Here is a 23,722-nt window from a genome sequence, read left to right as displayed (position 1 = left end):
ACAATAGTGCCAGCTCATAGGATTGTTGTGAGGATGACATAGATAAGCTTCTAGGGCACATGCCACAGTGCCTGTCAGATAAGTGGGCCTGAGATTGTTATTAAGGTGGAAACCCGGTCCCAAAACATAAGTCCTAGTCCCCTCAGGGGTCCAGGGTCCTCCTGGTCCTGATTTTCTTGAGGCAGGTGCTCATCTGGCTCCCCACTCAAGATTGTCTTGACTTCTTACCACCTTTCTCAAAAGGCCAGCGTGCAGCCCAGATGTGCCCATTTGGGGGTATTGATATGATTGCTTCCTGTTCTGCACAGTACCTGCCCCTGCCTGCCATACCCCCACCCACCCACCATCACCACCATGTGAAATTGGAGACAGACTCCTTTGGAGGGAGGTGAAGACAACAGGTCAGCATGGAGCATCCCTGAAGATGAGGGATGGGAGGGTGAAAAGAAAAACTTACAAAAATCCTCTAGTTTCCTTTACAACCATCTTGAGACAATTAGCCTAGAGGAGAGGTAGTGAGGGGCCCAAAGGGCCCCAGTAATTCATGGCTTGCCCCTAGCCTGCACCAGCAGGCAGGCGACAGCTCTCTGCCCCAACACTGGCCTCCTTGCTATTCTTTGAGCACTCCAGGCCTCCTCCCATCTTGGCTTTGCTCTGGCTCTTCCCTCTACCTGGAAACTTCTCCCAGATATCCACTTGGTAACTCCTGCAAGTCTTTGCTTAAATCTCACCTTTACAAGGAGCTCTGCCCCACGATTCATCTACCACCTGCCCCCCAACACACGTGCGCCTAGGTCCCCCTACATGGCATTTATGACATCATTTTACTTATTTACATGTGTTACTTTGGACTCTCCCTGCTGGAAGGAAAGTGCTACAAGGGCAGAGACCTTTGTTTCCCTCATTGATGAAGCCAAGTGTCCAGAACAGGGCCCAGCACATAGTGGGTGCTCAAGAACTACTTGCTGAACTGGGGGAGGAGAAAAAAGAAACCACCCACCCCCTCCTTTTCTTGTTCTCTTTGGGTGGGAATGTGGATATGGCGGTGGGAGCTGGAGCAGATCTTAGACCCAGAGTTGGAAAGAGTGTAACAGAATGGCAGGAAAATAGGATTAAAACAGGCGTGGGCTCCCATTACTGCAGAGCCCTGCCCTCTTCTACCCAGCAATAGAAACGTCCATCTTGTCTAAGCCACCATTATATTTGCAGCTTGGTTACAGCAGCCAGAAAGAACCTGTACCTAATTTATTGGGTTGAATCTCAGCTGATACTTTGGCCAAGGTACTTTTATTCTCTAAGCAGGTTTCTTCATCTCTAAAACGGGGTGAACATCCACCTCATGAGGTTCTCAGGAGGATTAAATGGCACCACGGAGGACCCAGCCCTCGATAGGCCCACCATGCATAGTAGCTACTCAGAGCTGCTGGACAGAGTGTAACTCGGGTGTGGAAGGGCCAGGCCCCTGAATCCCACTGAGATGAGACAAGGCGTTTGGGGTGGGTAGGTGGGCGCCTGCGCATCTCTGAGTGTGGACCTCTGTCAGGGGCTGAGACCCGCATTCTGGTCTCAGGTGAACACGAAGAGGGGAACTCAACCCCCAGCACACCCTGCAGCCCCTCAGGCCTGGAGAAAGTCCCTGCTCCTCTCAGCACCCCTGGGGAAGGGCCAAGAAGCAGGGAAGCTTCCACTGGTGAGAAGGAGGAAGGTCCTGCAAAAGTCAGGGCACTGTCAGTAATTCTGGGAAGTAGGTGGAACCCAGCTCACTACAACCAGGCCCTACTGGAAAGTTCTTCTTACCTCCAACAAGGCAGGTACCACCCGGCACCCATACTCCCACTGTGGCCCAGAGCCTGAGGTTAAGAGGCAGCCCTCCTCTTTTCCCAGACCAAAGTCTCAGGAGGCACAAGAGTGACCACTAGAGAAAAGAGGGATAAAAGGACCACAGGCAGACACGTTTGGGATTTTAAAAGTTTATCTGAATTTCCTCATTCCCAAACTTCCAGGTGGGACTGCATAGGAGGGAGACTGGGGCAGGACCGTGAGCATCTCGAGGACACCCACAGTCACGCTGCCCGAGCTAGTCTGTTTCCTCATTTACAAAATGAGGGTGGTGGACCACATGGTCTCTGAGGCACCATCGCGCCGTGACAGCTCCTGGATCTGTTTGTCCTCAAGGGCAGGTCCAGGAGGGAAGAAAACCGCCAAAGATGGTGAGTTAGAGCTCAGGGCTCCCTGGGGCTGGGAGATGCATCCATCAGTTGCCGGAGGTGAGAGGCCGCCTCGTCCAGTTTTGACAGTTCCAATTGGAGGGAAGAAAGCTGGACGAGGAGAGAAGCAGGTGAGGAGCTGGTATGAGGCCACCCCCTCCAGCCCACCTTCCCTCAAGGAGGCGCGCTTCCTGGGTGGCCTCACCCAGCCTCACCCTCTGCTGCCCCTGAGTCTCTGCCTCTCCCTCTGATGAGCTGCGGGCCCTGAGGCCATCAAGCTGCTTCTGCAACTTGTGTCTTCGGGCAGCGAGCAGAGGTAGATGGGTTTGGGGGTCCACTAGGCCCTGCAGAAGAAGAGAAAGAAAAGGCTCAGACATCTGCAGCCTGCCCAGCACCTCTCTCATCCCCATTCTAATAAGCCCCTCCTCACTTTCATAGAACCCACCCCTTCCCCTCCTCCCAACATTCTTTTCAACCCCTTCACCCCGCCTCCACTCTCCTCTGGTCACCTGCAGCTCCATGTAGACCTGAATGGTGTCACTGAGTGAGGCCTGGGCCCAGCCGGAGGGAGCTGCTACACCTGGGGGTAAGAGGCCCACGGCCCCACAGTGGCCCAGGGTGCCCAGGGGCTCCAGGAAGGTCTCGAAGAGGCCCTGCTCTCCAGGCTCTGAGCTCTGCAGCAGCACTGGGGAGGAGAAGGAATCTGTCAGGGTCAAGGCATCAGATCCTGCCTCCTTTCCCATCCTGCACCTTCTAACTCTGGGCTCTGCCCTCTCTCCCCTCTTTCCCAGCAGCCCCTCCTTTCTGCAGGGACTTGGGAGCCCAGGACCACCTCACCTCGGGGCCGGGCCTTGGTGAGCTGGTACGTGGCTCGGAGAGCCCTCAGCACCTGCACAGCCTCCTGGACCCGGGAGAAGCGCCGTTCCAGCTCAGGCTGGTGCCAGTGCTCCTGGAGATGGGGCCCAGAGTCAACAAGCCGGCTTCTGGGAGAGTCGCTATCAACTCTCCTGGCTCTATCCTCCACCTGCCCAGCCCATTCTCCTTAGAGCAACAAATCTGTCCTCTCCACCACACACAAAATTCACCACCTCAAGGAACAAAACACAGAAAAAACTGGGGCGTCATCTAAGAAGGTCTTAGATGATCAGTGGTTGATGTCAGTTTAGTTACTCTGATTGAAGATGGCAAACAACTAAAAACAAATTAGAATTAAAAAACCAAACAAGTATAAAAGAAATTTAAATAAACTTTAAAATGATTTTTTGGGTGACTTTGTAGCATTCACTCCTCTGAAGTTATTAAAGCTTAAAACTGCACTGAGATTTTTGGGCTATCCTATTACTAACATCTAATCTTCATCACAACCATGACACGTACTATTACTATCCCCAGTTTAAGATGGGGGAAACTGAGGCACAGTCACACAGCTAGTAGGTGTCAGTCTCGTGACAGAATCCTGCTCTTACCCACTGTGCTAATACTGCCCCTAAGACAGCCCTACAGGAACAATCCATCTTCCCAAAGACTCTACAGTAAAGTACAAACCACTACTGTCAATGACCCCAAGCAGCAAACCCTTTTAGAAGACTGCTCCCCAGCCCTTCACCAGCAGTCCCACTCCGAGACACCATGGGCGTGTGACTCACCAAGCTGCGGGCACTGGGGTAGGGGGCAACAGAGATGCTAGGGGCAGGGGGGCTGCCAGGCCTGGGGGGCAGCCTCTGCCAGAGCTCTTCAGCCAGGAAGGGCATCAGCGGGGCAAGGAGGCGGAGACCGACATCAGCGCAGGAGAACAGGACCTGAGGAGGCCCTGGGGGGCGGGGCGAGTGTGACAGCACTGGCTTCACAGCCTCCTAGGGAGGAAGCCAACTGGTCAGGGGACAGTCCATGGCCACGTCCTTCCTCCATTCACTCACTGCCCTACCAGCGGGGAATCTGTGGGCGGAAGCACCATCGGCTGCCCCAGGACACACTATGGAGCACGTGAAAAGTGGAAATCCAGGGCAGGGATTCTCAGAGGTGGGTGGGGAATAAAACTGTCAGGGAGGTTTGTGTAGTTTAAAGAAAAGCCTTGAGTTTTCTGCTTATCAAAAAGGGACAGAGGTTTTTAAAAAGGTTGAGAAAAAGTGATCTAGCACAGAGGTCCTGAGCCAGCAGCATCACCTGGGACAAGAAAATTCTCGCCATCCCACCCCCAGCTTGCTGAATGAACCACTCCGGGTGGGGCTCGCACTCCTGGTGAACAGCCCTCCGGAAGATCCTCACCCAGGATCACGTGGGAGAACCCTGAGCTAAAGACCACTACTCTTCCTCCCCATCTGCTCACAGCTCCTGGCCTGCCCAGGGCCCCAACTCAGCAATTACTGGGGCTCAAAAAGGATCTCCATCTGCCTTCTGACCCTGCTTTGTCAGAGTGTTTTCTAGAAGTCTCCCCTCCTTCTCCTCTCTCCCCAGATGAGAGGCAGGGAACAGTGCCCTGGCTGCGCTGCAGAGACCAGTTCCGGGGAAGAAGGGAATTGGGACATCCCTGTCTCGTCTCCCTTCCTGTCCTAACTGAGGGGACAATCAAGAACCTAGTTGAGAGCTCTCTGCCAGGGAACTTAATTTCAGGGGAATGAGAAGCGGGCTGCAGGAGTGGAATGCCACGCCTGGCCCCCGGCCTCACTCACCAAGTAGACATCACAGAGGTTGTGGAGCCAGAAGTGGTGCAGGGCATGAGTGACGAGCGAGAGCTCTCGGGTGAGGAAGCCTCGCTCACACTCCCGGGCAGTGTGGGCAAGGCAGCTCAGGATCCAGGCGTCCACGGGGGAAGAGGGAGACAGCTGTGGGCAGAAGCTGGCTCAGGACTGGGATGGCTCGACTCCCACTCCCTTGCCTCCTTTCCTTCCAGATGCCAACTTCAACCCTCAGACAGTTGACTCCCCACCCCAGAGGTAAGAAGAAAGCATCTCTTCTTTCTCTTACCTCCTCTAAAAGCTGGGGTACAAATTTCTCCCCTAGGGCATTGAGGATAAAGCGCAGGGCGTTCCAGATCTTGTTGCAGAAATGTCGGGAGCTCAGGACCTCAGAGACAGACAGGTGCAAGTCGCCCCCTGGGAGGGAGAGGGAGGAGGGAGTGTGCACATAAGCGGCGGCACACAGGAAGTCCTTGGCCCCGCCTGCCCCTCTGCACAGGTCCCCACTACCCCAACACCTCCCTCGCCCGGGCTTACCCAGGGCCCCATGGGAGCACAGGGCGAATCTCAGGGCATCTGTCCCACACTCGGGGATCCCATGAGGGAAGTCCTTTCTCTGCAACCAGATGGAGAAGAGAGGTGCCAGAGGCCTATGAGGCTGCAGGGCCAGAAGCCTGGGTGGCAGAGGAAATCAGTGGCCACGAGCTAGAGGCTGGGACAGGGCAGACACTGGGGACTCACCTGTGCAGCGGCCGCCATCGCCAGCTCTGCAGGGTCCAAGTTCCCATCCCTCAGCTTTTCCTGCAGCACCTGCGATGGGTAATGCACTAGCCTTGGCCAAAGTCCCTGCTCCTACAAGGGTCCCACCCACTGTCCCTCACAACTCCAGTCCTCCCAGCTGGCCCCTCTGCTCAGGCTCCCTTCCGCTCTCCCGTAAACCCTACACCTCGCGCCGGGCTCTGCATCCTGACCTGCAGCTCCACTCCACTGGTGATGTCCCGTGGGTCCAGCACATTCCCCAGGGACTTGCTCATCTTCCGGCCCTGCCTGTCCCGAACGATGGAGTGAAGAAGCACCTGGGGGCACAGAAGGATCAGAGGCAGGCCTAGAGAGTCTTTCCCTGGAGTGTCTCTTGGGATCTCTGGCCTCCATGCTTTTGGGGTTGGGGTGGGAAGTGAGTCAGAAAAAGGGATCAGGAACACGAACAACACCACATTAGGGGTTAGAATGGAAGACATGGTTTGGGGAACACTGGGGGTTCACAGAGAGGGGCAGGGCCCTGAGGGGCTATTACCTTGCTGAAGGGGAGCTTCCCTGTGAGCTGCGTCCCCAACATGACCATGCGGCCCACCCAGAACAGCAGGAGGTCACTGCCCGTTTCCAAAAGTGACAGGGGGTAGAAACGAGCAAGGTCTGGGGTCTAGGAGGAAAGAGAGAAGCAGTAAGAGGCCCAAGCCCTGGGCCTCTAGCTCCTCTCAAGACTTGGGGGGCCCAGGTATCTTCATCATCCCCACCTTCATGCTCTTCCTCTTAACCCGCCTCACCTCTCGGGGCCAGCCCAGGGCAGAAAAGGGGAAAAGGGCCGAAGAGAACCATGTGTCCAGGACATCGGGGTCTGGGAAACAGAATAGGGAATGGAGACAATTGGAAACTCAGCTTCTAGGACCTCAGCTCGCTGCTGCCCACCCTTCCAGCCCAACCCCCACCCACCCCCAAAGACCAGGGGTCCGGCCTTTGCCCCATTCCCAGCTTTCCCAACACCACCTTCTTCACCTTAGTATCTGGCCCCCACCCCCTGTCCCTCCACAGCTCAGGCACTCACCCCTCTTCAGGGTCAGCTCCGCCCCTGGTCTCCCTGTCAGTTCTGCAGCTACTTCTCTGGCCTCGGCCTCTGTCCGCCCGACCACCCAACAGTCCTCCCTGTTGTCCTGGAGAAGTAAGGGGTGGGGGAGTGTGAGGACGAATAACACCTGACAGGTGTGAAACCGAGTTCCATGTTGTCTCCTGTGGTCTGAGAATGGCCGGCCCCCTCTGGCGGTGAGATGAAGAAATGCCGGCTCAGGGGCTCTGATGGCTGCAGGTTACATGACTAAGACCACCACGAAGCGCACAACAGGCAGGCAGCTGGGCCTGGCACTGGAAGTGCTCTGCCTCCTGCGCTAAGGCTCCTTCCGCCACGCCCGCCCTCCCGTCCCTTCCTCCTACCAACCTCTGCATGCTCCTCTACAACCAGGTAGGCTGGAATCCGATGGCCCCACCACAGCTGCCGGGAGACACACCAGTCCCTGCCAAGAAGACATGAGTGATTTCTCAGCATAACCAGTGGGTCGTCCCTCCCCATCCCCACGAGAGCTCCCCTCTCCTTACCCAATGTGGGAAAACCAGTGCTGCCAGTTCTTCTGGTGGAAGGACGGACTGAGCTCCAGGGCCCCCGACTCCACAGCCTGGAGGAAAAGGGACCACTAGACCGTTAGACCGTGCTTCCCCTCCTGCACCTGCGCCCCTCCCGGGATGGGACAGGTGCCTCTGAGGTGGTTCTAAAACCCAGAAAGGATCTCCCAAGGCTCGTGAGAAGATTCTGGGCTTGAGTGAGGACACGAGCCAGCCCGTTCTGGGCCACTCCATTCCCACAGCTCTCCTCTCAGTTTCCACAGCTAGAGAGGTCTCCGGGGCAGGAGGGCTCCAGCCTCCGTCTCTTCATTCTAATCCTCAGGGAGCTACCCCCCACCAGGTCCCAGTCCTTCCTAGCACTGCAGCCTCACCTGGAGAGCTCGGTCCCCCATTTCCCGGCAGCGGACAAACCATTGGCTCTTCAGCAGGTATTCTACCACGTCCCCAGAACGGCTGAAAAGGAGACAGGGTAAGTCCACTGCTCCTCTGGCCCTGCACCTTTCCCCCAGTGACAGGGGTCCCTACTGTGCCAGGCCCTCCGTACTGAAGATATAGCAGCAAATAAACTGACACAGACCTTGTGTTCTAGCGGAAGGGGTACACAACCCATCCTACTGTCACTCTTAAGCTTCACCCATTCCTTTCTGGGGGTGGCCCTAAGTAAAGGAGTTACAGTGGGGTTACCTGCAAATGGGCAGCACCATAGGGTGGTTCTGGAGGCCCCGGAACAGGCCCCGCTCCCTCAGTGCAGACATAATCTTTTCCCGGGCCACAAATCGGTGAAGACCCTGGGGGAAAAGTGGCCAAAAGAAAGGTTAAAGGTCTCTAGAAAAACAAGAAAGTGGGAAAGGGGAGGAGGGGCGGAGGGTCCCCACAAAGGATGGGGTAACATGGAGGTCAGTCCCACCTGCAGCCAGTCCCCGCAGAGGGGGGTCATGGTCCCATCCTCCGCAATGACACTCAGGGGGCCCAAGCCATGTCGGGCCCCCAGCTCAGCATCAGCAGGGCTGTGAGCTGGAGTCACCTTCACTGCCCCTTGGGGAGCAGAACCACCGTGAGCACTGAATCCTGACTTTGGCTTTTGCTTTTCCAGAGGTGTCATCATCGCCCACACTTCCCTATCCCTCCCTCTCTTGTCTGTCTGTGCCTCCCTTTCGTTCCCTACTACCCATTCAGACTACCCTATGTGAGGATCTCCCCTACACTTTCTTCCTCTTCCTGGTTCCCTCTCCTCTCCCCCAGAACTCCCAACTTTCCCTCCTTCCCCTGATCTCCACTCACCTGTGCCCACATGTGGCTGAACAGCAGAGTCTGTGATGAGCGGGAGAAGCTGCCCTGTCAAGGGGTGACGAAGTTGTCGCCCATGTAGATGCTGAAGAAAGGGGAGAGGGATCAAGGACAGGCATATGTAGGGGCTGGAAAAGTCTGGGCTGGGCATGAGAACCCTAGGAATGAAAGAGTGAGAACCAGAAGGTAAAGACCTAGAGAGAGGTCAGCAAATTTTTTTCTTAAGGGGCCAGAGTGTATATATTTTAGGCTTTGTGGGCCAAGAGGCAAATTCAGTCTCTGCACGAAAACTCCCCTCTGCCACCGTAGCAGAGCTAGATGATACATAATACAGCCAGCTGTAGATAATACACAAGCAAAGGAGTGTGGCTCAGACAAAAACAGGCAGCAGAGTGGATTTGGCCCACAGGCCATAGTTTGTCAACCCCTAAGCTAGAGAAAAAGTGTAACGTCAAGGAGAAAAGGGAGTAGACTCAGGGCCATTGGAGAGCTGAGAGGAGAGAAGTCTTAGGAAAAGGAAGTAGAAGGAGGAGAGAAGGAGCTACCATCCCAAAGGAAGGGAAGAGAAAGCTGTGGGTGTACGAAGGCCGAAGGCCGGGGACAGGGAGCGCACTGGGTATTACTGTGTATCGGGAGTCGTGGGGATGAACAGCCACAGCCACGTCTCCAGGCAACGTCTCTGGCCTCGTGGTTCCCACCACAACCTCTGCGTCTGCAAACAAAATTCAAGCACGTATAGCTGATCATCACCCTGCCCCCTCATTCTCGACACAGCTAAAGCCAGGAGAACTGGCAAAGGGACAGGGCAGAGAGCAGTCAACATTGAGCAGGCCCCTAGGAGCCCCCAGGGGTAACTAGAGAAAACTAGAGCCAGGGCCTATAGGAGCCTGGGGTTTCCGTGTAAGCTAATGACCAGAGGCCTGAGAGGGTGTCTGGTGCTAAGGAATTCCTCAATAACTTGCATAGAAAAAATAGATATAGTGTTCATAAAAGCAACCAGAGTCCTTGCTTTGTACCCATAAGACACTGGGGGTTTGCAGAGCCCCAGTCACAAATGCTGTGCATTTCTCGGGGCTAGCACCAGCCCTTCCTACAAGAAACCTCCTCTGACTATTCCAGCTCATCTATCTTCCCCTTCTCTGAAGTCTTTGGAATACTTACTGTCCAAACCACACTTTAGAACTTTTGTCTCTTTTGGAGGTAGCAGCCTCCTGCAGAATTATGCTAAATTCCCAAAGGGCGGTGACCACATGAACTTTTCTTACATGGCCCAGAATACCCATGGTAAGTGCCCACAAGAACACAAACACTTGCAAGGTTCCTCATGCCCCCCCCACCAGGTCACATGGGAAACAGGCTGGTGGTTCTCCCCCATTAGCCCAACATGGCTGGAGAAAACAGAGGAAGCAGAGGTAAGTGGGCGACCCTTCCAAAGACTACCCTCACCAGGCTCTCCATCCACGGGGAAGGCCACAGAAACGAGAAGGCCAAAAGACACTGGGGTGGGGCAGCCAGGCAGTCGAAGCTCCGTGCGGCCAGGCAGGGGCCGGTTCTCCACCTGGGGGCAGCAAAGGAGGGCTGGAGAGCAGCATTTCCGCAAAGCTCACACCCAGCCTTCCCACCTCCACTCATCCATCCATGCCAGCCTCCCTCCAACCCATCTGAAAGCCATTCAGAGGATTCAGAAGCCACCTCCCTCTCCCCTCACCTAACTCTTGTGCAGTCAGTTATAGAAAATATTCACTGAGCACTTAAACCACGCACAGGTATCGTGCTGAGCACCTTCCATGAGTTCTCATTTAATTCTCACAACACCCCCATGATGCAGGCATTTCCATCATCCCTAATTTACAGACTGAGGAAACTGAGGCTGAAAGAGGCTAACGGCCTGCCAGAACTCACACAGCTGGTAGATGGCAGGACCCGGATGTGAATCCAGGCTGACTGGCGCCAGAGTCTGAGCTTGCACCCTGCCTCAGCACTCTCTCAAACCTGCTTCTCTTTCTCCGCCTCACCTCAATATCCGAGATGGCTGATTTTAAAGCACATGACCAGTTGACAAGCTGCTGGCTCCGGTACAACAGCCCCGCCTTGTGGAGTCGCACGAAAGCTTCGGTCACAGCCACTGAGGAGCCCTAGAATGACCTGAGTGTCCACATCCAACAGCCCCTTCCCAGCCCATCGCCCCACTCAGGGGCCCAGGCATTCCCACCCTCCTACATCCAACACACACAACAACCTGCCTCCCTGCACAGGTCTCTAAACACCCCCCGACACCCACAGGGACCAAGACATGGAACACTCACAGCATCCATAGTGAAACACTCTCGGTCCCAGTCCAGGGAGGCCCCCAGAGCTCGGAGCTGCTCACAGATCTCTCCACCTTTCCTGTGCCCAGAGAGATTTCCATCAGCAAACATGTCCTGAGCGCCAACTATGAACCAGGCCCAGTGATGGCCCCAGCAATGCTGAGTGCCGCAGTGAGTGTGCCATTGATCTGCCCTCTAGAAGCTAATGGAGACAGACTCACAAACCCATGAGTTTAAAAGAAGCATAACAGCGGAGGGGACAGCTGATTTGTGGGAAACCCAAAGAAGCTTTACAGAGAAGATGGCATGTGATAACATCTGGAAGAATGAAGGTAATTTCACACAGACGGAAAATGGAAATGGGTGACGAGAGGTGGTGAAATGTAGGCAAGGGAAAATGGGATAAGTGGAGGAAAAAAACATATATATACATATGCACATATACACATAAATATATACAGTTTAATGTATATCACACACACAGCTAGGAGACCCCATCAAATGCTAAGGGGCTCCAGAGGTTATGTCTCCAAAGGAGGTTAGGGCTGGATGGGAAGAGCCACGATTACAAGTTAGGACAGAGTGGCTGGGAAGCAAGCATCTCCACCTGCTCTCTTGGCCCCTCCACCCCTGCCCATCATACTCACTCATCCTTCCACTTCCACACCTCCCTAAGGAATTCTTCTCGGCTCAGCTCGTGTCTCCTCACTCCTCGCTCCTTCCATAGTTGTTTTTCCACCACAGCCTACAATAAGATTAGAGGGCAAATGAACAGAGAATCAGGTTGCTTTAGGGGAAGAAATCTCTTTCACTCAAGAAAAGGAAAAAGTGGCAGAAGACATACTTGGGTAGCAATTCCTGCATGATCTGATCCAGGGACCCACAGCACCTGATCCCCACGCATCCGGTGCCTGCAAAAGAAATACGCTCACGTGAATCCCTGGGCTTACGTGTTTATCCTCACTCCTTCCCACACTTTCTACTTCCCCTCCAAGAACTCAAGCAGCCCCATTCCCCTCTCACCAGCGCACAAGGGCATCCTGTATAGCCACTGTCAGCGCATGACCAATGTGTAGGGAGCCAGTGACGTTGGGAGGTGGGATACACATGGAAAAGGTCTCCCCTGTGGCCTGCGGCAGCTGGGTCTAGAAGGAAGGAGAAAAGTCAAATGGCAAGAGAGGACTGGATGTTACCTGAGGGGATAGCACCCTCTGGTGTCTCCAAGGCAGAAAGAACTGCAGGGAAGGGGAAAACCTGATAAAAAAAACGCTTTGGGGACACCAGGGCCAGAAGACAAGCGCTCCCTGTTTTTTGACAGGCTCTGCAATGTGGCTGGCTGTGAGCTCTGGGCTCTGAGGCTCAGCTGTGTCCACCAACCTCACTCACCAGTCCATCCTGGGGACCGTTTAGTCCCCCTCCTGCCATGTACTAACCTGATATTCTGGTTTGAAGAAGCCCTCTCGCATCCACCATGGGTACCAGGCAGCCTCAACATATCGGGGGCTGTATGCAGGGGGCAGGGGCTGTGAGACATCTGTGGAGGCAGAAGAGAGCTCCACTAACTCCTGAACTTTGTTCCCAGGCTGCATTTCAGCAGATCAAATAGGCAACAAATATGGTGAGAGAAACGACCTTCAAGTTCCTAGTTACCTTTCTTTTCACCGGGTTCCGTGGGGATTTCATACAGTACTATCTCCTTAGGAGCCCAGGCCTTACTGGATTCTGCTGGTGACTAGGGGGAGGAAGGACCAGAAGGGGGAGATGCAATTCCCAGGATACCCCAGGCACCAGTCTCTCCTCCAGCTCCCTCCCAAGCCTTCTCATCGAACCAAGGACAAGCTGTCTGACCCCTAACCTTGCTCTTCCGGGCTATCCCAGCCTCCAGTGCCGCCTGCTTCTCTCGCAGACGCTTCTGTTTGGCTTCACGGTTCTTCCGGGAGATAGGGGATCCATGGGGCTCTGATTGAGTAGAAAGTGGATGGGACCTGGGGAGGCCCCGTGAGGGCCTCAGCCCCCAAAGCGGTGGTCGAAAAGAGGCCAGAGCCAAATGAGGCATCAGGAGTGCTTGAAAAGGGGCCAAGATCTGTTCCAGACAGAGTACATTAAAATATGGGGGTGGCAGAAGGTCATACCCCCTAAAGTCACACCCAATTCCTTTTTCCCTGCCTCCTACTAGCACTGGTCTGTTATTCTAAGTATCTATCCCTTCCCACACAACCCTTCCTCCCTGAGGACTAGCGTGCATGGTGTCGACAGTGACAGGTTCCTGGGGGTCACGGAGACCAGGGCTCTTCTGGGGCAGGGTCGGAATCTCTGGCCCTCAACGTATTCATCCGCGACGCGGGGATGACCGCTGACACACGAGTGGGGAAAAGTCTCAGGGATCTAGGATAATGATCGACATCAGCGCACCCGAGAGCCAGCAATGAGTACCCCCATTATCACTGCGATCTCGGCCTGCCCAGAGCCGCCCGCCTCGCCCCCAGGCCTGTGCGGCCCGGCCTTCCCGCCGATCCAACCGCGTGGGCCCCGGGCCCGCAGCGCCTCCCACTCCCCAGAAGCCGCCTCACGCGCGCTCACCGGGCAAGCCCGCCGCTATCCCAGGGCGCCCCGCGGCGGCGGCAACAAGAGCTGCATGAACCGGCGAACCCGACCCCGGAACGAGATCCACGATCCGCTCGGCGCCGGGCGCCGGAGCTCCGCCGGGCGCATGCGCAGTAGCTGGCCCCGGCCCCACCCCCTTCCCCTCCGCGTCGAATGGCCGTCGACGTCGAGGAGCGCGCCGCCGCGGAGAGGGGAAGCCCCGCGGGGAGGCGCCCGGGCCGCGTGGCTGATTTCCACAACTTTATTAAACAAGAGTCCCCACGTGTAAATAAAAAACGCCTGAGTTCTGAGGCCACAGCCGGCTCGGCCCGCCCCGCCCAGCCCAGGTCCGGTCCGGTCCGGTCCGCCCGCTTCCTCAGGAGCTGTGCTTCTGCCGCTTCCAGAAGCGCTTGACGTCGCTGTGCCCGGCCGGCGTCACCACCATGAGCCGCTTGGCCGAATTCTCGAACACCAGCACGCCCAGCTCCCGCGCGTGGGCCAGCAGCAGCTCGAAGTCCACTTGCGACAGGAACTGGTTATACAGGACGCCTGGGTCCCAGGACGGCAGTGGCGGGAAGAGAGAGAGACAGAGAAAAGACCAGAACGTGAGGGAAGAGCCCCTGTGGCAGCCTCAGGGCAGGGGTCCGGGCTTGCCACCCACCACAATTTAAAAACTAATCCTCTATGCTTGTCTGTTCCAGGGACCTTCTACCACTAGTGTGATCCAGCCATATTCAGGAAGGTGATATAATACAATAAGAAAACCCCTTAGGGCCGGCTCCGTGGCTTAGCGGTTAAGTGCGCGCGCTCTGATGCTGGCGGCCCGGGTTCGGATCCCGGGAGCGCCCCGAGGCACCACTTCTCCGTCCAACGTGAGGCCGAGTCCCACGTACAGCAACTAGAAGGATGTGAACCTATGACATACAACTATCTGCTGGGGCTTTGGGGGGAAAAAAATGAATAAATAAAATCTTTAAAAAAAAAAAAAAAAGAAAACCCCTTAATGCTCAGCAAAACCAGAGATACATGAATTATCCCTCCCAATTTCCCTCTTCTAGCTAAATCCACATTGCACTGATTTGAGACTATTTATTTATTACTACAAACTCACCCTAAAATAACAAGTGTCTTGCCAGCTTTTCTCTCCCAGCCCATGCGGTAAACAAATAAAATGCATTAATAGCTTTTTCAGCTCATCAAGACTGAACTGTCCTTCCTCTGGCCAGTGACCAAGAATCACCCACCAGAAGCCACTCACCCTCGGTGAACCGGAGTCTGTCTCTTTCCAGCTCCCACAGCCTGATCTGGTCAGTGATGGTGGGGGGCAGCACCGGTGTCTGCAGGGGCAAGAGATGCCTGTAAAATTCAGGAACACTGCCCCAGACACCCCCAGCCCTCCACTCATTCCCCAGACTTGGATGCCCCTTTCTCGTTTCCATCCCTTCATCACCAGGTGCCAGGGGCTGTCAGCCTCCAGCAGCCTGGCACCTGTTTGTACCTGTTTAAGCATCACTGGGTGGGCCCTTGTCCTTAGGAAATGGATGATCTAGGAAAACAGACAAGAATGGGATCAAGGGCTTGAGTAAGAAGGTAGGAAAGCTACCCAAGCTGTCACCTAAGTCATTGGAACATCAATTTACTGTTTAAAAACTCATAGCCACGTGCCTGTAGTCAACTCAACCCATCCCTGTTCAGCTGTTGTCTCAAGTGGCTGTTCCCATTGGTCATGTCTGCTACTCCTTCTCTGGCCCTTCTTGTAGTCTTGTTTTGTTTTTCTTTCTTTAAAATAGCAGCAGCTATTATTTTGTGAGGACTTACTGCCTGGCAGGCTCTGAGCTACATGCCTTACCCTCTATTCTTTCACTGAATCCTCCCAACAACCCTATGAGGTGAGAACTGTCATTATTTCCATTTTCCAGATGAGGAAACTGAGGCTCAGAGAAGTGAAGCAACTAGACTGTTTATGCAGCTAAGAAGTGGTGATGCCAAGACACAAATCCAGAGCTGTACCTCCTCCCTCCATGTTTTTTCCCCTTGAGGGTCTGCCTGTTCCCACACCTAAAGCCTTGACTTCTCAATGCCTGGTGATCAAACACAGACAACTCACCACCACCTACTGTAACAGATCAGGTGCCAGCTTTCTGTAAGGTGACCAGCCTGTACCCCACGGCCCAAGTGCAGCCAGTCCCTTCCTGCCCCCACCTCCCACAAATGGAGATACCTGCTGGGCTGTGATGCCACTGGCAATGGCCTGCTGCACGCTCTCCCGGGTCACCTGTGCCACCACCAGGTTGGGGAAGCGATAGAGCATCTCAGAGAAGAGGGCGATGAGGGCAATCTGCAGCTCTGACTCTGAACCAGGGTAGGAGAAGAGGATGAGGCTCCCCCATACCCAGACTCCCTCCAGCCCTTCCTTCAGCGTGACGAGAAATGTCAGAGAGCTCTCTAAAACCTCCAGGTAAATGTGAACATAAACTGGCATTCCCTCCTGTTTCCGTCCCCCAACCCACTCCCATCCCCAACCTGCTCTCCAGGGCCCCTGTCCAGCCTCACCCGTGTAGGCATACAGTCGGTAATTGGTTTCCACGACAATGAAGCCCGGCTGATGCGCAGTGCCCCCAGCCCCTGAAACACCTGACGAGAGATTGATGGCCAGGCGCGTGGGGTAGTAACGCCGAGATTTCCTCTGGAAAGGATAGAAGGGAAAGGCAGAGGGCCTCAGGTGTCACCGCCCTACATCCTCCTGAGACATCAGATCCCTCCCAGTGCCCAGAACCTCGACTCCCAACTTCTCGCCCCCAAGGGGCCCAAGTATTCAGTTCTGGCAACTGCTTCTTACTACTGTGTCCCACGACCCCACTCCTTTTTAAAGGGCAAGGCAACATACCACCTTGCCTCCTCCCTACAAGCCACGTATCTGGGTGTTCATACCTTCCTCTGGAAAACAAGCCCGAACTCACGTAGATGTTGCAGGAAGTTCAACAGAGAATCACTCATACCTTCTACAGAGTAATCCTGGGAAAGAGAAGTGGCCAGCTGGGGTCCAAAACACATCCCATTCTCCCTTTCCCATCCCATTCTCCCTTTCCCCACCCCGTACACTCACTCCCTCCTTTCCCATCGCTGGTCCTCTTTGTTCATTCTTATTTTTAACTCTATTGCCCCATAACCTCATTTCGCCTTCCCTTCTCTCTACCCTTCAGCTCGCCCACCCAAGCGCCCAGCTCCAGCCCCAGCCCCCCGCTTACCTTGCCCAGAGTAGAGAAGCTGAGCTGGAAGAGGAAGGAGAGAATCTCCACTAGGTCCATACCCCGACTCTAGGGAGGAATGGCAGAGACAAAGGCGGAGTGATGGGAGGGAGAAAATGAGAGGAGAGAAAATCGGGGAGCTGGGTCTGTAGCAGTGGTCTCTCAGTGGGTCCTGAGAAGAGCAGAGCATATGGGCAAGCAGCCCCCGGCATCCTCACCTGGGCTGTCTGCAGATACTGCAACATAAAGTACCAGAGCTGGGCAGGGGTGTCCAGCAACAGGAACTGGAAGCCAGCAGAAGTAATGCAGGGCGGCTCTCCAGGTTCAGTACTAGAGATGTAGAGAGGGACAATGATAGAGGTATGCAGAGAAAGGCTACCACCCCGACTTGTCCTCTCACGTTCTTTCTTGGTTTATCTCTGGCCATGCTCCACTCAGCTCTCCTTTTTCAGTCAACTCCCTCCAATCCTGACCCACCCCGGACGCTCAGTTTAGCAGGGACCCAAGGAGATGGCAAAGCATGGAGCTGTGGTACCTCTGGCCTCCTCACCTCTTCATGAGCCCAGCCTGGCTGAGGAGCTGAGCCAGGTCCTGGCTGACGGCTGCACTGGGGGAGCCCACCATGAAGTGCAGAACCACCTGAGGAATGGAAGAGAGCAGAGAGACCAATGCTTCTAAGGGCCGTGGGATGTAGGAGCAAAGCAGACACACACAGAGTCCCAAGGCCTCACCTCCCATCGCTCTTCTGCGTACTTGTCAAGTGAGGGGACATCCCGGGCATGCTTGTCTGGTCCCAGCTGACTTGTGTCATCAGACCAGGCCTTGCCCCTGTGCCAGGATGTGCCAAGAGTAAGGAAGCCTGCCTGTGTTCCCCGCTCATCCCTCTGCCCTCTTTCTACCCTCACGGGCCATGAGTGGGAGACACCATGCAGCTACATCTGGTCCACCTCATTCCTAAAGGAGCTCCCCAAGGTGGAGCCCCCCACCTGCAGTTTAATTAGCAGTTTAATTACTAGTGCCCCTGGTTTAGCTTAGGAAGAGATGGAAGTGACATACCCACCCAGGAGGGCAATGCGGAGGTTCTGGCGGAAGATGGGATTGAGGATGAGGCCCTGGAGACCACCAGGGAGCAGCTGCGTGTGCCAGATACGGAGGCCGCTCAGCAGCCCTGTACTTTCCTCCTGAGCTCTGGAACAGAAACAGAGAAGTAAAAAGGGTGTCTGGAGAACAAAAAGAAGGAGGGCCATATAGGCCCCAGTTTCTGCCTTTTCTGAACTGGTAATCCTTGGAACACTTTCACAGAGTGAAATCAGTGTCTTCTTAAGGCAAATTTCTTTACCACAACACCTACCAGAGCCTTGTTATAGATATCACAACTCTCCAAGAGGGAAAATACAGTATACAGAGTTTCCCAAACTTATTTAATGACAAGTTTTGCAGTGTACCCATTAATATTCCCTGGAAGTGTTCCAAGGAACAGCAGTTTGGGAAATCTAGCTGTTAAGAAATTTGTATCTGGCTGAGAATGCAGTAGAGACTCACTTGCTGAATTCCTTCTTCACCCACAGGGCTACAGCAGCTTGCGGCAAAGGCTGCTCCAGAAAGAGCATCCGCATCACCCAGTTCTTAGCCAAAGATGGGAGCTCCCTGTGAGGCGGTAGATAAAATGTTAATATCAGAAACTGCCTTAGGTCTGCATCTCTGCCCTCAACAGCCTCGCAAACAACTCATCTCCCCCCCACACACACACACACACACTTGCACCAGTCTTGCTGCCCCCACAAACTCTGTCTGGGCCTGACACACTTTAATCTCCAACACCCCCCCGCCCCGGGCTAAGCTTCTGCCCATGGTAACTTATTCCAGTCTGCAGGCCCCATTACATTTCCTCACCATGGTCCCTGCCATGAAAGGCGTCCTCACCTGAAGACAGCCAGACAGGTGGCAGGGTGCCCATACAATCGATCCAACACCCCAGGGCTCAGGCCCCCTAGGAATTCCTGCAGATTCCTGCATTGTAGGTGTACTCGGTTCAGTCCACCCCTTGAGGGGGTGCTCTCCATCACCTGAGAGATGCAAGTGTTAGAAACAAGCCCCCACAATCCATGCCAGTGTCACCCCTCACCTTCCTCATTGTGTTTCCAGATCCACTGCTCCCCAAAATAACCCATCTTTCCTATAGTTTCCTTGTGCATGTCGCTCATCTCCTCTTGTTTCTCCCAAACCTGACCAACCTGGGCGCGGCAATAAACAAACTTTCCCCTCCATGTCTCCCAAAGCTAATTCCACCTGTTTCCTCCTCCCCGCCAGGACTACTTCACCCCGTTCACCCTGATCCAAACCCGATCTCCTAACTTCTCTCCTACTTACCTCCCACTCCTCGCCCCTCACTCAACTCTCTCTTCTACCTCCGCCTCCCCCCCTCTCCCGGCCCCCTTACTGCTCCGTGTCGATCCCCCCTCGTGCACCGTGAGTCTCAAGCCGTCGTTTAATCGGGGCCGATGTCTTGCATTGGCTCTCGGGAATAGGGGGAGAGACAGTGAAAAAATGAGAGAAAAAGATGGGGAGAGGGACGAAGGACTTTACAGACAGGAGTCCAGAGTAGAGGACTCAGAAGAGAAGGGAAGGAAGGGAAGACGTGGGAAAGCGAGGAGGATAAAGATAGGCGCTGCACTCGCCTGCCGCGGGGCATACTGGGAATTAGAGTCTTGTTCTTGCCCATCCCGGAGGAGGCTGAAGTGAGTCTGACTACAACTCCCAAAAGGCACGGCGGGGAAGCAGCGAGGAGGGAGGCTGGGCTTTAATTGAGAGAGCCCGGAACATCGGAGGCGGGGCTCCTTCGTTCCGTGTTGCTCTCCACCCACGCATCCTAACGGCTTTCCTAACCAACTAGTGTAGGAGGGGGGACGGCGGGAGTAGAAGTGCCCCGAGGGCTTCCTGGCGGAGGCGCGGACACGACTGGGTGGTGAGGCGCTTACATTTAGAGATGGACGAAACTGGCTTCCTTGAGCTCAGTTGCTCCCAGTAAGATCAGAATAATGCGCTCTCCAGAGCGTTTTCGCGAGTTAGGAGGTAACATGATCAGTGCGCCTTACTGGGCACGTAGTCAGTAAATCTTAATTGCCAAGTCCACCATGCTCCCCACCCCCCCGGTTTAGTTAGAAAATCCTAATAAATTCAATATTTAAAAGAAACCAATCGTTTGGTCTGATCTGGTTTATGAAACTACTGCAGGGAAATGTCTTCACCCAAGGCCGGAGCTACACGTTCCCCCAAGTTTCTGTAAAGCGAGTTGTTTTATTCCCACTTTGCAGACTAGAAGACCGAAACTCGGTGAGATTAAGACATTTGCCGACGATCAGGCAGAAAGTGCCGCAGCTAGGATTTGAAGTACGTTCGCAAGGGCCCAGGGACCGAAACGTTAAGAACTGTGTAAGACTTTGTTATGCCTCGTAGCTCACGGGTGTTTGTTTTGTTCCGTTTCTTTAGCGATCAGTGTTTAAAATCCTCAAAGAATGATACAAAAGTGACAGAGTTTCTTTATGGCAAACGTTAAGGAAGGTTAAAAGACAAATTACAGTCTAGGAAGAAATATTTGATAAAATAGACTAAAGAGAAAGAGCTCTTACAAAGCAATAAGAAAAAGAAACAAAACAATAGAAGGATTGACAAAAGAGATTACAGGCAATAAACAGAAGAAATGCAAATGATTTAAAACCAAACGAAAAAACTCTCAACTTCACTAGTAATTAAGGAAAAGTAAATTAAAGAAACAATAAAATATCCTATTAGCAAAAAAGTAAAAAAAGAAATTAAGGATTGACAACCTCAGTGTTGGCCTTGGTGTACATGAGGATGTGAGCATACTCATAAACTTTTGTTGAAGATTGACATAGGCACGCCTTTTTAATGGCACTTCTGCAGTTTGTACCAACAATTTTAATGTGGCTACCCTTTGACCTAGCAACTCCCCCTTTAGGAATGTATCATACTGAAATTACCCACATGCATACAGAGATATACATGCAAAGATGTTTACTGAAGTGTGTTTGTTGTACTATGAAAACAAGGAAACAGCCCCAGTGTCTATCATTGGGAGTTGGCTAGATAAAATGTGGGTCATTGCAACAGGTAGAATACTGGACGGCACCGGCACTAGAGAGGAGGTCACTGTACAGAGGAGCTCACTGTATGCCTACTGGCCTGAGCTATGTACGACCTATCATAGGGGGAGAAAAGCAGATTACAAAATGGCGTTCCTAATCCAATGCCATCTTTGTAAGAAGCTTTTATGTGTGTGTAAAACTGAAATGGGTCATATGCTTTATTTTGACAGGAACAGGCTAGGGGGAGCTGGGCAGACTGGGTCATAGTCCCCTACAATGTAGGGAAAACTCTAAGGCTACTCTGTCCAGAACAGGAGCCACTAGCCCCCTTGGCTATTTGAGTTTAAATTAACTAAAATAAAATTTAAAATTCAGTTTCTCAGTCACATTAGCCCCATTGCAAGCCCTCAATAGCCACATGTGGCTGGTGGCTACCTATTGGATGGTGTAGATATAGACCATTTCCATCATCGAAGAGTTCTCTGGGAGAGCCCTGCTCAAAGGGATGCAGTGGATGAGGGCAGGGTGTCTGATGGCAGGAACTGAGCACACGCTGAAGTTCCTGGAACTGGGCTTCAGAAAGAAAATCAGCCCGGCTCCTTGGAGCTGAAATTGTGGAAAGAGCTCCCTGACGTAGGGCTATCTAGCCTGAGCTTGAAAACTTCCTGTGATGGGTGATGGAGAGCTCACAGCCTCCTCCCTCAGGCAGCATCCTGGAGAGAAAGAACAGAGAGCCAGGAGCCCACAGGCCTGCTTCCAACCAGCTTCTCCATTCCTTGCCTGTACTGCCTTGGACAAGCTGCTTAACCTAACAGAGAAGTTTTCTTCTCTGTGAAATGGCAGTAATTTTAACTACTTCATATATTGTGAGTATTAAATAAGATATAATATGTAGTAGGTGTGGTACCTGGCACATAGTAGATGCCCAGTAAATATCATCACTTTTTAAAACAAAAAATGGGTAAAATCATGGCAGTAGTAAGTACTACAAAGAGAGTCATGTGCTGAGAGCATCAAGGGGGGGTTTGACCTGGTCGGGCAAGTCAGGGAAGACTGCTGAAGGACAAGCAGGAGTTAACATGGCAAAGACAGCAGGGAACTCTGTTCAGGTGGGGGAACAGCATGCTACAAAGGCCACATGACAGGAGGGACTGTGACCTGTTGGAAGAACTGAAAGAAGCCAGTGGTGCATAAAGGAGAGGGTGTGGAAGGACGCTGGAGGAAGGAGGGGGTGGCAAACTTGGCCAGGAAGATTTTGTTCTTTATTCTAAGGTCAATGGGAAGCCATTAGAAGATCTGAAATAAAGAAGCAGAGTCAGGTTTATGTGTTTTAAAGATTACTCTGGTTGCAGGGCTGAAAACAAACCAGAGAGGAGCAGGAAGAGATCCTGGGAGACTACTGCAGTGATCCAGGCAAGCTGGAGGCGGCGTGTGCCAGGATGGCGATGGAGATGGAGAGAAATGACAAATGTAAGGGAAATTTGGGAAGCAAAATCAACAGAGCTTCATGATAGACTGGACTTGGGAGGTGGGAGTAAGGGAGAAGGGGTGTCAAGGATGGTCCCCAGGTTTCTGGCTTGTGCAGCTGAGTGGATGATGCTGCCATTCACTGAGTCAGGAAACCATGGAAGAGGAGCAGGTTTGAATGTGCCGAGACTGAAGTTTAAATGATTTCTAGGTGGTTGCATGGGTCTAGAGCTTAAGAGTTGTGAGCTCAGAGATTTGGGAGTTCTCGGCTCACTGCCATGGCTTCTGTTGCTCACCATTCTGGGTTCTGGCCTCTAAACTCTCGACAGGTCAGTGCCTATCTTAAAGCGAGGTCACAGTGGTCTGACTTATGTAGGTTTCAGCAGGACTCAGATCTGTGACCTGGACCCCAAAGGCCTATTAAGTCAATCTAATGAAATTATCTTTATTGTTATCCTCATTATCCAGTTGGCTCATTTTGTGAATATTATCAACCAAGATCCAAGGGTCTTTATTTCACATGAACTGCCATCAGGATGGGTCTGCCTTTCCCAATACTTGCAACTGATTTTTTTTTTTCTTTCCAACCGAATTTAAACTCTTAGTTAAATGCTCTCTTGGTGGCTATGGCTCATCCTTCCAAGTCTGAGGTAATTTAGGCTCTTGGTTCTGGCTCCCAGCCAAACACCTCACACCTATTGGGTCATTTGCACGCTTAATCAGCCTGATCCAAGGATTCTCCACCTGGATCCTTGGGGAGGAGAGTGTTGTAGAATTTGGGCAAAAAAAAAAAAATTATACCTCTATTTTTATTAACCTCTAACTGAAATTTAGCATTTCCTCCAACTATAAATATGAGCAAACTCCCAGTAATATTAGCAGTACCTGTGGCTTGTCACTAATAGACACCACAGCTATTTTCACATCCCACTACAGTTGTTGTAGAAATCTCAGAATATCATTTATGCTCATTACTATTGGAAATGACAGTAGTTATTATACCTGCTACTAGATCTTGTTATAAAACATATTTAAAAGAAGCATGTTACTATATCATAATTTTTTAAACATTTTGGTAAACTCTTGATTTCTTCTATAATCCTATATATACATATTTTTTTAATGGGTTCTAAAATGTAATTCTGAAGAGGAATCAGTAGACCTATCCCAACTACCAAAGGGGTCCATGGATCAGACAAGGTTAAGACCCCTGGCCTAATCTCCCTCCCTCCAGGCTCCTGCAGGGCTCCCCTTGCGTTGACAAGGTTCATGCATTCATGTGAGACCTGAAGTCCCACAGGCACGGGCCTGGGTTATGGAGAAACAGAACACTTGCTCGGCAAAATACGTGCTAAGTTGGCGATGGGGAGGTGCGGGGTGGGGGTAGGTGGGTGGAGGGGGTGGCGCAGGAGGCAGATTTTACCAAAACCCCAAGAACCCACTCCCAGC

The 23,722-nt window shown here is 53.0% G+C and overlaps 2 protein-coding genes across 10 annotated transcripts; both read right to left on the bottom strand.

The window, feature by feature from the left end:
• Positions 1-1,954: 1,954 nt before the first annotated feature.
• On the bottom strand, positions 1,955-13,580 carry VARS2 (valyl-tRNA synthetase 2, mitochondrial). 8 transcript variants are annotated; one of them, XM_087438287.1, is made up of 30 exons: positions 13,450-13,580; positions 12,725-13,254; positions 12,520-12,601; positions 12,303-12,403; positions 11,893-12,014; positions 11,714-11,780; positions 11,517-11,614; positions 10,867-10,948; positions 10,576-10,695; positions 10,007-10,118; positions 9,184-9,272; positions 8,555-8,645; positions 8,181-8,308; positions 7,958-8,061; positions 7,645-7,726; positions 7,250-7,326; positions 7,092-7,167; positions 6,705-6,810; positions 6,427-6,497; positions 6,177-6,302; positions 5,854-5,958; positions 5,624-5,692; positions 5,420-5,498; positions 5,172-5,299; positions 4,877-5,029; positions 3,854-4,060; positions 3,045-3,156; positions 2,717-2,892; positions 2,423-2,551; positions 1,955-2,318 (listed from the first exon to the last, which is right to left on the bottom strand). In XM_087438287.1, the coding sequence occupies exons 2-30, from the start codon at positions 12,923-12,925 to the stop codon at positions 2,223-2,225; spliced, it is 3,189 nt and encodes a 1,062-aa protein (XP_087294413.1). In that variant the 5' UTR covers positions 12,926-13,254; positions 13,450-13,580; the 3' UTR covers positions 1,955-2,222. The 8 variants fall into 8 exon arrangements, 6 of the variants coding, with proteins under 6 accessions (XP_087294413.1, XP_014638386.2, XP_087294416.1 ...); XM_014782900.2 differs by having other exon boundaries at positions 12,725-12,952; XM_087438290.1 differs by having other exon boundaries at positions 12,725-12,828; positions 13,450-13,579.
• Positions 13,581-13,700: 120 nt separating this feature from the next.
• GTF2H4 (general transcription factor IIH subunit 4) lies at positions 13,701-19,377 on the bottom strand. 2 transcript variants are annotated; one of them, XM_087438291.1, is made up of 14 exons: positions 19,169-19,377; positions 18,624-18,766; positions 18,243-18,347; positions 17,757-17,888; positions 17,432-17,528; positions 17,251-17,339; positions 16,919-17,030; positions 16,701-16,769; positions 16,384-16,467; positions 16,006-16,138; positions 15,674-15,804; positions 14,951-14,998; positions 14,711-14,789; positions 13,701-14,001 (listed from the first exon to the last, which is right to left on the bottom strand). In XM_087438291.1, exons 2-14 carry the CDS (start codon positions 18,761-18,763, stop codon positions 13,829-13,831), a joined length of 1,392 nt encoding a protein of 463 aa, XP_087294417.1. In that variant the 5' UTR covers positions 18,764-18,766; positions 19,169-19,377; the 3' UTR covers positions 13,701-13,828. The 2 variants fall into 2 exon arrangements, with proteins under 2 accessions (XP_087294417.1, XP_004424447.1); XM_004424390.3 differs by having other exon boundaries at positions 19,141-19,376.
• Between the last annotated feature and the right edge of the window lie 4,345 nt (positions 19,378-23,722).

Source organism: Ceratotherium simum, chromosome 13 (genome assembly GCF_057802395.1).
Source record: "Ceratotherium simum simum isolate JZ-2026a chromosome 13, ASM5780239v1, whole genome shotgun sequence".
NCBI lineage: Eukaryota > Metazoa > Chordata > Mammalia > Perissodactyla > Rhinocerotidae > Ceratotherium > Ceratotherium simum.
The sequence above is the reverse complement of the archived record's forward strand: the minus strand, read 5'-3'. Positions and strand labels throughout refer to the sequence as shown.

Excerpts from the sequence above, each read along its gene's own strand:
- VARS2 (XM_087438287.1), bottom strand. The coding sequence starts at position 12,925 with ATGCCTCATTTGGCTCTGGCCTCTTTTCGACCACCGCTTTGGGGGCTG. Across the intron at positions 5,300-5,419 it reads GTGCTCCCATGGGGCCCTGG|GGGGCGACTTGCACCTGTCT; the intron begins GTAAGCCCGGGC and ends TCTCCCTCCCAG. Across the intron at positions 2,893-3,044 it reads CACCAAGGCCCGGCCCCGAG|TGCTGCTGCAGAGCTCAGAG; the intron begins GTGAGGTGGTCC and ends TCTCCTCCCCAG.
- GTF2H4 (XM_087438291.1), bottom strand. The coding sequence starts at position 18,763 with ATGGAGAGCACCCCCTCAAGGGGTGGACTGAACCGAGTACACCTACAA. Across the intron at positions 17,340-17,431 it reads ACGCAGAAGAGCGATGGGAG|GTGGTTCTGCACTTCATGGT; the intron begins GTGAGGCCTTGG and ends TCCATTCCTCAG. Across the intron at positions 14,790-14,950 it reads ACCCAGTGATGCTTAAACAG|ACACCGGTGCTGCCCCCCAC; the intron begins GTACAAACAGGT and ends TTGCCCCTGCAG.